The following is a 15,881-nucleotide window of genomic DNA, read 5'->3' as shown; positions in this document are numbered from 1 at the left end:
CAGAAAGCATTACAACTTATTGCATGCGTAAATAGTTCCAGAAAATCCGTGTTTTGTTCAATTGTTTCCTAAATTTTTACAGAGATACTTAAGTTGAACTTTATTTTGAAATACAAGGCATGAGCACTTCTGACACACGAATCCCTCCAAATTAAGTCTTCCCACAGTTATCATCTTTCCCTTTTGTTTAAAAAGGTGTCAGTCTTCAGGTAATTGTAAACATCTCTGTAAAAGCAGCAGATTCAGACTATTATAATAGCATTCATCAGAGCTGTTCTAATCTCTGCAGATTAATCAAATGCTAAGTTTCATTGTGGGTTCTACTGAACGGATATTTTTGGCATTTGAAAACACAATTTTCAGTTATTTGCATTTATTTTTCCCTGGATACCCTGAGTGTATGTATTTTATGGTGGCATTTGTCTGAATATATCTGGATGTCATCTTGCAACTAAGGTGGACCATAAGGTGTGCAAGATGAAAGTGAATTTCAACTAAATGTTGCGAATGGCAGCAAGGTAAATAAAACCACCGTCCTCTAAGAGGGAGTTAAGGAGAGTTTTGCAGAGGACTTGCATCCATTTTAAATAACTACAGATGTGAATTCGATCCGTATTTGTGTTTAAGCTTCATTATACATTGTGTACTGCTCTCATCTGTATTTAAAGTAATCTTGATCCCTCTCTGGCTAAACTGAATTAATACACTTTTAATGCTGCTTGTCTGTCCATATTGAGTTTTAATGTGGTTTATCTGATTCTGTTTCAATGCGTGCCTTTGGTTTAGTGAAAAGAAGCCTTCCTGTATACCCTGTTTGCATTGTTTATTTGTCAGATTTTCTTGCTAAAATTGTGCATATATGTAAACAAATATGACTTCCACTTCTTTTTTTAACTTCATGTAAAAGCACTGAAGAAAACTGAGCAGCAAATATTTCTTGTTCTGTGGGTAGTCTATGTGTATAGAATATTTAAACCTCCCTGACTCAGTTTGCACAAGGAACACAACTGATGACCATCATTTGTTTTGATAAAGAGACTATTTTTTAGGTTACAGGATTTTCCTCCAGTTTTGATAAATGTGGGGTTTTTAAAATTTATTTGGGATGCTGCGTGTGCAAACAAAATTGTTTCTAGATTGAAAGAAATGAAGAAGGAGGAAACTTCATCAAATAAAAAAATATGTAGGTCTTAACCTTTGCTGTTTCTTATACAGAAATATGATGGCCATCTTCCTATAGAAATAAAGGCTGTTCCTGAGGGCTCTGTAATTCCCAGAGGAAATGTCCTTTTCACAGTAGAAAACACAGATCCAGAGTGCTACTGGCTCACTAATTGGATTGAGGTCAGTTTTGGAAAGTTAAAATGTTGGTTTTTTCTGAGTAAACATTAATGCACTTAAATTAAAGGCTCAATCCATCATTGGTTTAAGCGGAATCTCCAGCAGCTTTCATTTTCTGCTTAAAGTAAGCCTGGATTATTTTTTAGTGTTCTTACACAGACCTTGTCCCCCTACTTGGCAAGAGATTGTAATAATTTTACATGAAATTCACAACAGTACTTTTATCCACAAGGAAAGGAGGGGGGGTGGAATTGTGTGTCTGTAGCTTGGGAGCGATAACTCCTGAGATGGTCGATACCTGGCCTACCTTATAAAGGCATTATAAAGGCTAATTACTGTAGCCCTAAAGCAAACTGTTGGAGCCATCAGTGCTTTCTGAATGGATGATGAAAACAAATAGACCTCTTGGTGCCTGATTAAATGCTAAGTGGGGATTTTAAGTCCTAAGCAAATATACACCTAATAGTGTGATGGGTTTTGTTTTAGACTATCCTTGTGCAGTCATGGTATCCAATCACAGTGGCTACAAACTCGAGAGAGCAGAAAAAGATTTTGGCCAAATATTTGCTGGAGACTTCTGGCAGCTTAGAAGGACTGGAATATAAACTGCATGACTTCGGCTACAGAGGAGTTTCTTCACAAGAGGTAATACTACTTGTCTAATAATTTGCGAAGTCTTATTGTTCTTAACCCTAAAGTATTGTCACATGTATCTATTAACAGCAGTGAAATTGTGAATGCGCAGAGCACTGTGTTTGGATTTATTGTGGAGGGGGGATCCGAGATGGGGGGCAGGTATGTGTCTGAATTGTGAGCACTAGACTGGGAGAGCTTTTTTTCTATATGGAAACTGTCTTTCCTGTGTTAATGCATGAAGAGGGTTTGCGTGAAGCAGGAACTGAGTCAGAGTTTTGCTGTTACGAACTAGTGCTAGGCAGAGACTGGGTTTAGGCTCCTATAGTTGACGTGACAACTGAAAGTTGGCATCTTTTTCAGACTGCAGGAATAGGAGCTTCAGCTCATTTGGTGAACTTCAAAGGAACAGACACTGTAGCAGGAATTGCATTAATTAAAAAGTACTACGGTACAAAAGATCCGGTTCCAGGATATTCTGTTCCAGCTGCTGAACACAGGTAAGATATTGGACTATTAAAGACTTTTTAAAAATAGCTTAACAGAATGTAATTTTTTCTTATCCATCTTTGTATCCAGAAATATTAAGCTGTTTCATTTGTGTCATACGGTATTAGCCATGACTGATCCAGCTATGGAGACTGAAGTTCAATACTGGTGCCTCTGTATGTTCTAGGGGCACAACAGCAGCATGGTTGTTGTTAACTATAGATATGTTTTAAATGTTTTTAACTATGACCTTCTTGTCAGCGTCTCAGTAAATTTGGATGATTCTTTTTAGACTGGACTTGAAGGCTTACAGGTTAAAGTGGGTATTGAGGATTCACATGATGAACTTTAAATTTTGTTTTAAATATAAAATGATAAAATGAAAATCCATGTAAGTCACAATTCTGGACTCTCTCAGATCATGTTCTCCCTCCAGAAGAGGCAGTTGCTCTAAAGCTTCCCATCATCATAACTAATTCAGCCAATGGTAAATCTTTGATGTCTCACTACAAATTGTGAATAAGTTTTTGAGAGCAAGGAACTGATCTCAAGCAGACGTTTGAGATGAAGTTCTTTTTTTTTTTTTTTAAAATATCCAAACCCTGTACAAGGCCAGGAGTGAATGCAAATCCTTGGATTTCACTTGCATGTCTACGTACTGAAATGAGCAGAATATAAAGGAAGAGAGTGTTGATTTCTTCATATCAAATACAGAATCTAGTGCTTTTAAATAGTGAATATTTTCACTTAGGGTTGGAAGACAGTGTACATGAATAGCCCTCATAGGGTAGTGATCATCTTTAAGGAACACTATGCCATGTAACTTTCTGGACCATTGCTATAGTGCTGTTCTAGAACTCCTGCTTGATCAGTAGAAGTGACAAATTGTCTGAAACATTTTTGCTTAGCTTAATACTCCAGTTAAATCCAAAAATGGTGGCCCAAGCAACTATAAAATTATTTGTAATGAAAGCAAACACACAGAGTCAGAACAAGAATCTTTTGCACAGCATATTGAAGTGGTGGTATGAGAGCAGACAGCTGAAACTGCCCTGGTTAAAATTGGCATTGCCAAATGGAGACTGCAGTCACCATTTCCAAGTTAATACACAACAAGAGTCTCCTGCAAGAGACCTGAATTTTTTCCAGAACTGCTCTACCATTCCACAACCTCCCATGTGAGGTTGCGAGTGTGATACTTGCCTCTGGCACGCCATCAGGGGGTTGTTTCTCTGACTGCCCCAACCTGTCTGAAACAATTTTATTTTGTCTCTTCACTACCATGATCTGGGGCTTGTCCACACAGAAGTTAATGCTAGCATTTTATGGTAAAAATTCGATGCCCACTGGCTCTTACTGCACACCTGTGCCTTGCATGAGAGCATTTTAGGTGTTCACACCCAAGTTAAAGTCAGTCATGTCAGCTGGTCTGTGACAGCCGCATATAGAACAGCTACTGCAGGTCAGCTGGCATTCAATAACTTATTACCTCTCAGCAACTGTTTTATGTGCTTGCCTGTACCCTTGCACCAAGGTTAATGCCCTGAGATTCCTCTAGAAGAATGTTTGTGTGAGTGAGCATAATGGTTTTAAATCACTATTAAAAAAGAAATTGTGTTTTCTTCTAAGATTTTTCTAAAATATGCTACTAGTTCTCTACTTCCCGTTTTGTAGTCTGGAGTTGTCAGAGCAGATGTTCTGTTCTTGTATCCGTAGTTCCCTAATGGCTTGAATACCAGATTTAAAAGAGAAACTCTCTCTCAAATGTCAAATAAATAAATGAAGTCACATTTACATGTGAAAGAAGTTTCATGTGTCAAGTGTTTGCCTGAGTTGCCAAAAGTGAATCCAGGGTGCTGTTTATTTAACATATAGTATGTTTAGTATCCATGCAACACAGAGCTGAAAAGAACATAGTTTATGCTGTCTTGTAATCATATTGCCTAATGTTATCTTGAACTGTTACTGCTAGGAAATACAGAATGTGTGTTTTAACATGTAAATGCTGCTCTAATATGCGTTTTTCAATTGACTTTACAGTACCATAACAGCTTGGGGGAAAGATCATGAAAAAGATGCTTTTGAACACATAGTGACGCAGTTTTCTTCAGTGCCTGTATCTGTGGTTAGTGACAGCTACGACATTTACAATGCTTGTGAAAAAATATGGGGTGATGACCTAAGGCAGATAATTGAAGCCCGAAGTCCAGAGGCACCGCTTATTATTAGACCAGACTCTGGGAATCCCCTTGACACTGTTTTAAAGGTAATCCTTTCTTGAAGTCATCTGTATACAAGATTGGGAAGGGCAATTGTTTGTCTTGAACTGACTGGCTAATGAACATAGGAGCCATAATGCTTTAACTTGGTATGCATAGCATATAGTTGATGCTGGATGATTTACCTCATCTCAGTATAGATATTGAAACTCTTGCAGTCTGACTACTTTAATATTTTTTTTTCATCAAAACCATTTTCTCATACCATTCTTGAAGCCTTTACAACACTTACCAGTTTTCCTGGTCTAATGATGCTGGAATGATTCTATAAAGAGAGGTCTTTCATCACTTAATAACAAATAAAATGGGAAACAACTTGAGCATTAATAAATGCCAGGCCAGTAAGACTTCTTACCGCCAAGGTTAGGTATCTTGGTGTCCTGTATTAATGTAATTCACTGTTTTATGCTACAAATACAAGTTTAGCACTCTTCTCCCTTTTACCTGTAAGTCAGTGGCATACATCCTCCAAGTTGAAAAATGCTTCTGGCCTTATAGCTCTTTAGAGAGCACAATGACTGTTGCAGTTCTATAAAAAAAGCTGTTTATACCTCTGAATTTGAGTAGCTGTCCACACTGTTTTATTAAGAATGTAGGGGAGATTTTAGTTATGTTGGTACTCCATCAAATTAGATCTGTACAGCTTTAACACTGTGGGGTTTCTGCTGTTATTGTTTTGTTTGTTGCTTTGTTTGTTTTTTTCTTCCTTTGGGATGAGTGACATACCACAAATGGGAACTTGGAATAATCTTTATCAGAGCTCCTGACTGAAGTGTTTCATTTTGTTTATTGATTGCTAACAAAACTGCAGAAAACTGAAAGCTTTATCCACCATCTTAAGGGAGGTCAAAAGAAGAGCAGAATCCTCAGTTGACACATTTCATAGCAAAAACTCACAGCAACCAAAGATAGAAAGGAGGGAAGCGTGGTTCTGGTTACTTCTTGGGTACAAGTTCACAAAGGCCATGTGGCCTGTGACTGCTTAATCTAATGGCTTCCACCACAGAGGCTGGCATGCTTTTTGTTTGTGGGCCTGTGTGGAGAGATTTAGAGCAGGACAGGTGAGTATATGTACAAAAGATTATTTTTGAGAGCATGACTCAAATGTGGAAAATGTGTTTCTTTATTGGAATAGCAGGTTTTTATTTTTATTTTGAACTGACTCCCTCCTCTTTTCAATAGGTCTTGGAGATCTTAGGGAAGAAGTTTCCCATTACAGAGAACTCAAAAGGCTACAAGCTGCTGCCACCCTATCTCAGAGTTATTCAAGGGGATGGTGTGGATATCAACACGTTGCAAGAGGTAGGAGATCCTGTTCATGTGTCAGGGTGACACTGGCAATGTTGATATTTAATCTGGACTCTGTTATAACTAGTCCCATGTTGAAGCAGAGACTGCTGACCCCACTCTGCCCTTCATTCCAGACACTGGCAGCAATATCCTAATGCGTAAAGCAAATTCATTAAAACTCCACAGGGAATTATTAAGACGCGTTAAAAAACTAAAAGGCATTTCCTAATCCCCCTGTTGTAACCCTTCTCCTCCCACTGTCTCTCCTTTTGTTTGCTTTCATCCTGCTTGTCAAGTCTCATTCGGATCAAAATCCATCAGTGTTTGGTCTTTTCATTGATGTCTGAGGCACACTGTGTGATTGCTGTGCTATAGCCATAGTAGTAGTTAACTGGCTTGGCTCATTAATTATGTATCATCTGAAATGTGCTTACACTCATATTGAAGGTGTAGTCTTGAAGGAGACTTTTTAAAAACAAGGGTAAGGGACGTCAGTTGTTTGATTTGACAACCAGTAGAATAAGGATTGTTGAAAGCCTGGAAAATCTGTATAGCAGGTTAGTCTGTAGTGTGAGTCAAAAGTAAAATTTCATCAAGACAGAAACTGGTTATTTAGTAGATGCTGCGTGCTTGAAACTAGTTATAAATCCACCACTATGACAAGATGGAGATACTAGGTAATATAATGTGGTTGCAAAGGTACAGACTGAAGTAATTACAGATGTCAAGGGGCATGTAAAAGGAGGAGGACTTGACTTTATCAGATATGTGCTGGATCATTCATCCTCAGCTGTGTTAGATTTCAAAACCAGAAATAAGTTGGATAAATTTAAGATTGATTTTACTCGATTTTATTGACACTTGTCTTAGCTTTCTAGATTGACACATCCTTAGATACTTTTTAACAAGGTTGACTTTTGCTGCTTCTCAAAATTAGGAGTAAGAGAGACATCCAAGCTTGTTTTAGAGTCTGAAATTATCTGTGTATTCAACATGGGCACATAGTGTGAACCTCAGTCATAGAACTCAAATTTGTCATTCAGATCCTTAGAGAGCAGTTAGTGTTGAGATTGTTGCACACTACAGTTTTGTTCCTCTTCCAATAGTTTTAAAGCAATTTTTTTTTTCCAATATGGCTTTTTGGAAATATGCAACTGTGTTAATGTGCTTAACAGAACATAAGCATGAGAGGTTAATAGTTGGAAAGAAAGTCTTATCATGCGATACTAGAGTGCGAGACTTTTTCTTTTTTTTTAATAAACTACTGCTTCTTCTCAACAACTGTTTAACAGGACTGATGCCTGTGTTAAGTAAAGTATGTTGTTGAAATTTTCGTGAGTCATGACAGAAAAGAAACTGGACAAACAATTCTTTCTTGTAGAAACTCAAAGGTTGCTTTCTGTAACTTATACTGGGCAAAATTCAAGGATACTTATATAGCATTTATTCTAATAAAACTCTTAAAATTAGTATTTAAAGTATTTACATTAGACAAAAAAAAGCATTGCTTTCTAAGATCTACATAGAGCAGGAAAATAATTCCAACAGCTAATGGGAGAGGATAAGAGGCAGAAGGAGCAATTCTTTGTTCTGATCATCTGCCTGTTTGCATATTTTCTTCATCAAACTGTAACTGATTATGAGGAAAATCCAGTTCCACTAGGCGTGCAGAACAGACATATCTCACTGCCGCCTGGTCGCCACCTTCTCATCTTCTGGCTCTTTAATCTTGCTGCGCACTTCATGTAAGCTTTGGTCACTGAACCGCTGGACGTTAAACTAATTTAGCCCACACATATAGCAGCAAACTAACTGAGCCAAAAGTGATCAATTTTCTGGTTTAGTGGATTAAATTGGCCCAAAAAAGGGGCCGGTACTCACAAACGCAATACAGGAGAGGAAATGAACTGTTGTTTTGAGCTGGAAGAAGCAGGAAGGAACGAAAAAGACACTTTTTGACAGCAGCAAGTTATGTTGGAACAAAAAGACCATGATTCATCCCTTTCAAAAAGTTGTTTACATGAAAAAATATAAATGTATTATTGTGGTTGTCTTTTTTCCCTTTCCCTTGTAAAGCCCATGCAAGTGATTGTTCTAATTATTTCATACTAGGCTTAGGTTCTAGACATGATTTATTGTTATGGATCAGGTGAAACGTAATGGGTACAATAGGAAAATCTAGAATGAGTAACGACCTATCAGTCTTGCATAACAATCCAAACTAGCTGAAACAACAATATAGAAAACAACTCAGAGTATAAACTGGATTTTAAAATTCTTTGTTTTAATAGGGGATGCTGGTAGAACAGGTAAGGAACCTTTTCTGACTTTCTTCTAGCATTTTCACTTATTAAAATCATTCCAATCTGCTAATTCCACAATATACTACACTTTCAAAGGTTTTTCTTTGAACATTCAATTTCCAGATGTCTTTAAATTATTATACAGAGAAAATCCTCTAATCTGGAGTCACTGTTGGTATATTAATCATGCCCGTAATGGTCAGAGGATGCTGATCAAAACCTTGACACCTGAACTGTTCTCCCTGCGTAGGTTGGAAAGTGTGAGATAAGAAATTCTTCTGTATTGCTTTCCTTTGGAGGAGACTTCAGTGGTTTGGGATATCCTCCTTTTCTTCTTCCCTACTTCTGCTACTGTTTACCGTCTCTTCCCCATAAGGAAGGAAGCTGCTATCTGGGCCTGTGCTGCAGGTCACTAGTAGGGTCAGAGGCGCCTTTCAGCTTAGTCTTGATTTCCCTTCCACACTTCATCAGCCAAAGATCAGTCTGAGCGAGGAAATCCCTTGGAAAAGAGTGGAAAGGTGGAAGCCAGTTCTTCACCCAGGGTGAGCGAGGAGTTGTGCCTGTGGCACAAGATGAACAAACCATCTGTAAATGAGAGTAGGAGCACTAACTGGAATGGGGTTCACGTTTCTTTTCACCCAGGCAAAAAGGTTAAGTGGCCATGGCCCAGCTGTGCTGTGCTTGTAGTAGCATCTGTTACCCTACAAGTATCAGTGAACATGAAGTCTAAGTATCATGTGCTTTGGTAGGATGTTGTTTATACTGGCCAGTTTGTGCTACGTCTTGCAGGCATGTTGAGGTGAGTTTGATATCAGACCAGATCTATAAAACTTGATAGCGAAAGGAGTAGAATACATTGGCTCAGGCTTGGCCAGCAGTTCACATGGCTTCAGGCTTGGTCAGTGTCTGGACAGAACTTAATCAGAGCCCAGGTGGAGTTTATCTACATTTGCCTTTTTAAAAGACACTGAGGTAAGGAGAGTCCATGTCCAGACCCAGTCAAGTCTGGTTTCTTATGCTACTATTGGACCTTATGCTTACGAATAGGGCATACAAAATCCTTTTTCTTACCCTTCTTTTGTTATCTTCAGTTACTTCTGAGATGCTTAATGGAGAATTTCATTCATTTCAATCCTTTTTCCTTCTGGGCACCCCTTTTAACTGCTTCCAGGAGAATCTAATCACCTGCAAATAACAGATTCCTTTTGCGCATGCTCACCATCTGAAAGGATATGATGACTACTCCTAAAATCCTCTGGATTGTCACATACTGGGGGGGTATTTGTTCAGGATACAAAGCTTCCAAAGGGTTACCTTAAGTGAAAGTCATGGTGGAAGGGCCTGAGAGTCGTTTCACGTGGCATCTTGGATGAGGCTGAGTAAGCTGGTACCATTAAAATGACAGAAGCTCATTGATGAGATCTCTGCTGGGGAAATCTCTAATACAAACGTAGTGGGAAGGTGTTCAGAGCATACCCTCAACAGGTTGTGGATCTTCCAGAGTATCTGTGAAAAGACAGTCTGCATGTGACTGAATGGATAAACAAAATACTAGTGTGCTGTTTTGTTTACATTAGCTACCCCTTTGCCACCATCTGAAGTTGGAATTCTCTCTCTCTCTTTTTTATTTTTCTTATGAAACTTAAATTTTGCCCTAGCTGTCCCTTAAAAAGTGGCTTGTCATCAGTAGCTCCTGAAACAGTCTTGTTCAGTGTTACTCAGGCATTTCTTTTAGATGCAGGAGGCTGAGACTGCATGAAAGATTACTAGATTTCTGACAATGTTGGGTTTTGAAACTGCACTCTTCCCTGTAGGTTATGTCCTTCCATTCTGCTTCTCACCTTCTTTTTTTCTGGGTGGATGGGATTTTTCTATTTCACCCACTTGGAAGTTTTCTTACCCATTTTTATTAGTAAAATGGTTAGGAGATAGGAGTTCAAACACTCTCTTATTGGGGCTATAACCATAATTTCAGGCTGTCTTAACGGTAACAGGGCAGGGAAAAAAATCTTGGCCACTTATGAGCATGACTAGACCAGCACCCATACCTCCAGGCTAGAGGATGTCATATTTGGCTGGATAGAGTGAGAGTGGGGGGAAATGATTTATTAAGTTTTAACTTGACCGTTGTAGGCAGTGCAGTTCACATTGATCTGTACCTGCCTGAGAAGTTGGCAAAGTGAACCTTTTTGAGCAGCTTTATCAATTTCCATTTCCCATCTTTGAAATGGACAATGTATTTCTAGTCAATGTGATTATCAGGAGACAAGTCATTGGTGAAAGTGGTTAATAACTTTCTGGAGTTGATGAGCAAGATGACTGCTTTGTTGCAGGTTACGTGCTATGCTTTGAGGTCTTCCAATAATTTTCAGAAGGCTCTGAAATATTCTCATGAAGTCTTTTGTTTTCTTTAGAGCTCTGATCGTCTGGGCATTGCATTACTGTGCTACCCTAGTTTGGGAAGTATACATGCTGGCATGATAATAGTGTTATAGCAAAATCTTTCTATCGTTATGCCATGCTGGAATCACAAATAAAAAATGCAAACAGCGTGCCAAGTACTGACAGAATTGTTACATATAACTCCTGGAAACTGAATGTTAGTTGGTTTAATTGTCTGTAAAAGCATCTCGTTTAAGTAGTGTAATATTTTTGTGGAAAAATGGCATGGCCTAAAAGTATGTTGTGTCATAATTTTATTTTTCTTATTAGATTGTGGAGGGAATGAAGAAGAATAAATGGAGTATTGAGAATATTGCCTTTGGATCTGGCGGAGCTTTGTTGCAGAAACTAACTAGAGATCTCTTAAACTGTTCCTTCAAATGTAGTTACGTGGTGACCAACGGTCTCGGGGTACGTCTTTGGACTATGTCTCCCATTATGTTTACAATAGAGGCCTCCCTGCTCGAAAACCTGTTGGCCGTTTCCTGTTAGATTACCACCATCTGCATTAGATACGTAAGACTCACAAAGCCCTTTCCTTTTGGAAAAATACTCTCTTCATTTTAGGTAAATGTCTTCAAGGACCCAGTTGCCGATCCGAACAAAAGGTCAAAGAAAGGCAGGCTGTCGTTGCACAGGACACCTGCTGGGGAATTTGTGACGCTCGAAGAAGGCAAGGGAGATCTTGAAGAGTATGGACAGGTATGAATTTTCAAAACGTATTACATCATTCTTCAGGCAAAAATAGACTCAGAAAAAGCAGGTTATAACTTAATTTCAGGATTTATTTTTAATTATCTTTTTGTTCCACTCCCATTTTATCACCTCAGAAGTGTCCCCAGTGCCAAACTCAGTAACAGCAGCATCTTAGAATGCTAGTAAAATGTTTAGGTGTTACAATTAGAGATATTTCCCTTGTATTCAGAAACAAGAGACCATTGCTGCTTTTTCCCAAAATTAATGCCTAAATGTGGCCCAACATATGCTACCCAAGTAGTTTTGCATGGGCTATATTGCACAATTTGAGTAGCGACCTGAGTTGGAGGTGGGAGAGGGACAGACGTTATTAAAATTTATTTCCCCATTGAGATTTTTAAATAGTTCCTTCAGATGTTAGTGCTTTGTATGTGGAGTAGTTGCCCAATTTTCAAAGATGCAAATTTAAACCAGGAATTCAGTTTCCCTGTTAGTTATTCACAATTGCAAAATGAAATGCTATTTGAATAAAATAAACACAAACTTTACACCAATCTCAGACTTTCAGTTTGAGATCTTTTACGTTTTCAGTGTGCCAGTAATGAAATATTTAACTGCATGTTTCTTGAGTTTTCTGGTATACAGAAGCACATTTCTGTGCTACGAGGCAGAGGGGGTACTACTAGGCACACTGTCTTCTGTAACAGTAAGCATAAAACAGATCTTTCTGAGAAATTTCAAGACAGAAAACAGTTATATGCACTGTAGCTATTGTGCTCTGTATGCGAAGATCTAAGAAAAAAGATTGTCGAAGTTGTATATACACATGCATGTATATATGTTTGTGAATTAACATTCATGTATCTATATATATGTAGAAAGGGAAAGGACTTAATGGTGAGAAATCTGTTCTAAGCAAATCACAAGCCTTTGGCTCTGAAATTAGGCAATATATATTAATAGTTAATAATTCATTAAGAAGTTTTCTGTCCTGGGATACTAGAGAGGGTTATTTGTATGGTACAGATTCTGGGCCTCCCTGGGAAATGACAGGGAAATGTTCTTTTTTGTGGGCCCGTTTTCCTAGACCCACAGGTCCTTGCAATAGGATCAGGGAACATAGCGACTGCTCAACATTGCTTTTGTGCTAACTTTCCTATACAAAGCTGTGCTTATTGCTCTTCCACTGTGCTGTTTGCAAGCACTTCCTGATACACTGTTTTACAAAATATATGTGCAAGGGGACACTGAGAATCTTTTTTTCATAGTTGCTCTAGAGCAGGGTTGTCAAACTCGTTTTCATGGGGGGCCACATCAGCCTCACAGTTGCCTTCAAGGGGCCAAATGTAATTTTAGGACTGTATCAATGTAACTACTCCTACATTCCTAAAATTACATTTGGCCCCTTGAAGGCGACCGCAAGGCTGATGTGGCCCACGGTGAAAATGAGATTGGCACCCCTGCTCTAGAGGAAATAAAGATTTCATTTAAACCTCTGGAACTGAGCTATATTTAGTTGATTTGAGTGTCGCCTTTCTTACTAGCTGCTCTAGCGAGGTATATTTAGCGTGTGTGTTTGGCTTTTGCCACATGTGGACAACTCACTTTGGGGACTACTCAGCACAAAGCTCCTGTCTGTGCACAGGGTCGCCTAAATCCTTCTTCTGTCTAACCATTGGTGAAAGATGTTGGATGAGGCTGTAAAGATTTAGTATCTTGGCAGTCTGAAGCCTGAGTCTTGCCAGGCTTGATTGGGGTGCTCACCTTTTAGTTTGGGTAAACTCTTTTGTTTGCTCATTTGCAAAATCATTCTTGCTAAAACACTGGTGTTTCTTGCAGGATCTCCTTCATACAGTATTTAAGAATGGAAAAGTAACGAAGTCATATTCGTTTGATGAAGTCAGACAAAATGCCAGGCTGAAGAACAGTGAACTAGAAGTGGCATCTCACTAAGTTTCATTCCATGTCTGTGTATGTGTGTGTGTAACAACTACGTACTGCATAGCTACTGGGTTTCTTGTACAGATTCGTGTGTTTGTGTTTTATGACATTGTAGCCAAATTATTTGTTGGTTTATGGACATACTGCCCTATCTTTTGCCAGTCTTTAGAAAAGATGAAATCAGGAAATGGTACTTACATTGTAAAACATATTTAATGCTAAAGTGTGCTTTTTAGGGCCCTTTGCCAGTAGTGATTCAATCTGGTATTGATCTTTTCACAAATGAGACAGAGCTGAGAAACTTTTTTATATATAACAGAATATCACAAAATGGATTTACATAAAATTATCATAATTGCTTTATGTTTATATTTAACTTGTATTTTTGTACAAACGAGATTGTGTAAAATATATTTAAAGTTTCAATAATTAAGTCTTTCCAACTTTTCATGATTTTTATGAGCACGGACTTTCAAGAAAATACTTGGTGGGGGGGATTCCATTGCCTTTTGTCCATTAATCAGCAAATAAAACACGGCCTTAAAGTTTGTTGTGACATTGTACCGTTTGATGACTAAATCAGGACTCGTATCTCCTTAAGATCTCATAGAATTGCTGACCTCACCGTTTCTTGTAGCTGTCTGTATTAGTACATCTGCATCAAAGAAAGTTACTGTTCTTACTAGAAGGTTTAGGTACTACAGACCTTGCTGGCACAGTAAGGTATGTGAATGAAATGCCAAATTTTAAAGGATTCTCTACTGCAACTTAACTTGCCAAGTCTATCTCACTTGGCATATGCACCTCAATATTTTAAGAGTAAAGTTTTTAAGAGATCTCCTCTTCCACTATAGAATATATGTGTAAAATACTGAAATATGGAAGCGGTGTATTTTAAAGTAATTACACTTCTGGGTTTATTTTTCATATACTGTAAGTGACATGACTTTAAAGCAAAATACTGGACTGGGTAGTGCACTTTTTTACTTTTTTGTATTTTTTTCATTGATTTGCCTTTTGTCAGACTGGATGTTGAATTGTAAAAATGTTTAACTATTTTTGTTAACAACTTCAATAAAACTTTATGCTAGCCAAACTCCTACATGAATGACAGACCTATTTCCCCTTCTTGCCCTGTTTGATTGGGGTGAGGAGAGGCTTTTATTTTGCAGAGGGCAACTGTAGAACCATACGTCTGAGAGATACTTTTGAACTGTCTGCACTTGATTGTATTTGCTCTCTGCATAAGTTTGATTTGAATATCTGCTGGAAAACAAAACTGTTGAGGATTTTATTTGAGAAGCTGTGTAGTAACCTCTGAAATGTTTGATAGTACTGTAGGATGGTGCTTGCTAGAAAAGGACCTCCCTGACTCAAAAACAAAAAACAACAGCAAAAGTAGATGGCTCCTGCGTTATGCTGGTGATCAACTGTCAGCCAATGGCTTAATATACAGATGTAATTAATGCTTCTAACTAGTAAATGATGTTACAGAAAAATGTTAGGAGTCCTCTAAAATAATTTAAGCCTTCAAAATTTTATAAAACATGCTTTTAAAGGAAGATTGAAAAGCCATACTGCATTGTTCTTATTCTCTTGCCAAAAAGGGCCACATCAAAGTACCCATAATATTTCCATGCTTTGTGGAAATTGCCCAGTTTCAATAGTTCTTGTTAATAAAAACTTGTTTTCCACTTGTAGTGTATGTAATTATACATTTAAGTGATGTATTGTTTCAAAAATAGTGCTTTAGTAAGACTCTAAATGCTGACCTTTCACACTGAGGAACTGCCTTCCCTTTGCTATTAATGATATTGTTTGTATTTGGCCAGGAAGGGTTTTAAATCTGGACCTAGGATCAGTAGCAGGTAAATAGTACAGAGCCTATTTCACTCCTCCACATGTGTACTAGGGAATTTTGTGATGTATGGTTTAAAAAACAAAGTAAATGCTGCTTTCATTCTGTACCAATAAAAATTTTGATAACTATTGACTACCCATAACTGATATTTTTGTACTTGAGAACTGAGGATATACTGTGGAAGCACTGTTTTCTTGTGTACCATGAAATACATTAGTAGGTGTTCAGTATTGTCTAAAACTTTTAGCTTATTAGTTGGACTCTTGAAGCAAATTGTCTACTTGTGCATGTCACCTTCAGAAAACCGTCATGTCAGTCATTTTATTAAATGTTAATATCTTTAAGGGGGTGGGGGGGGGGGATAAAACACCTGGTGCTATTCAGACCTGAATACATCTCTCTGTGTTTGGCGGTTTGACATTTTGGGCATCAAGGAGTTGATGGAAATTACTACAGTGCTTGAACCGTACAATATCCTAATTCTTCCACATGAAAGCAAACAGCATGTTTAAGTTTGCTTTAAATTACTAGATTTGTAGTCATTGATATATTTTAATTATCCCCATTTCATAATATAATACAGTATTTGTATTTAAAAATAGAAAT

General features: G+C 37.9%; 1 protein-coding gene across 1 annotated transcript in view; it reads left to right on the top strand.

Moving 5' to 3' along the window:
* The window catches only part of NAMPT (nicotinamide phosphoribosyltransferase), a 31,431-nt gene extending 15,811 nt beyond the window's left edge, over nt 1-15,620 (top strand). Inside the window, exons 4-11 of the mRNA XM_065650567.1 lie at nt 1,216-1,344; nt 1,828-1,986; nt 2,338-2,474; nt 4,504-4,729; nt 5,925-6,044; nt 11,048-11,188; nt 11,345-11,479; nt 13,313-15,620. Coding sequence (XP_065506639.1) covers nt 1,216-1,344; nt 1,828-1,986; nt 2,338-2,474; nt 4,504-4,729; nt 5,925-6,044; nt 11,048-11,188; nt 11,345-11,479; nt 13,313-13,426 — 1,161 coding nt within the window. The 3' untranslated portion in view covers nt 13,427-15,620. The remainder of the gene's footprint in view (nt 1-1,215; nt 1,345-1,827; nt 1,987-2,337; nt 2,475-4,503; nt 4,730-5,924; nt 6,045-11,047; nt 11,189-11,344; nt 11,480-13,312) is intronic.
* Nucleotides 15,621-15,881: the final 261 nt, after the last annotated feature.

The sequence above is a fragment of the Caloenas nicobarica genome, chromosome 1 (assembly GCF_036013445.1).
Source record: "Caloenas nicobarica isolate bCalNic1 chromosome 1, bCalNic1.hap1, whole genome shotgun sequence".
Classification (NCBI taxonomy): domain Eukaryota; kingdom Metazoa; phylum Chordata; class Aves; order Columbiformes; family Columbidae; genus Caloenas; species Caloenas nicobarica.
Note: the sequence above shows the minus strand (reverse complement) of the source record. Positions and strands in the feature narration are given on the sequence as shown.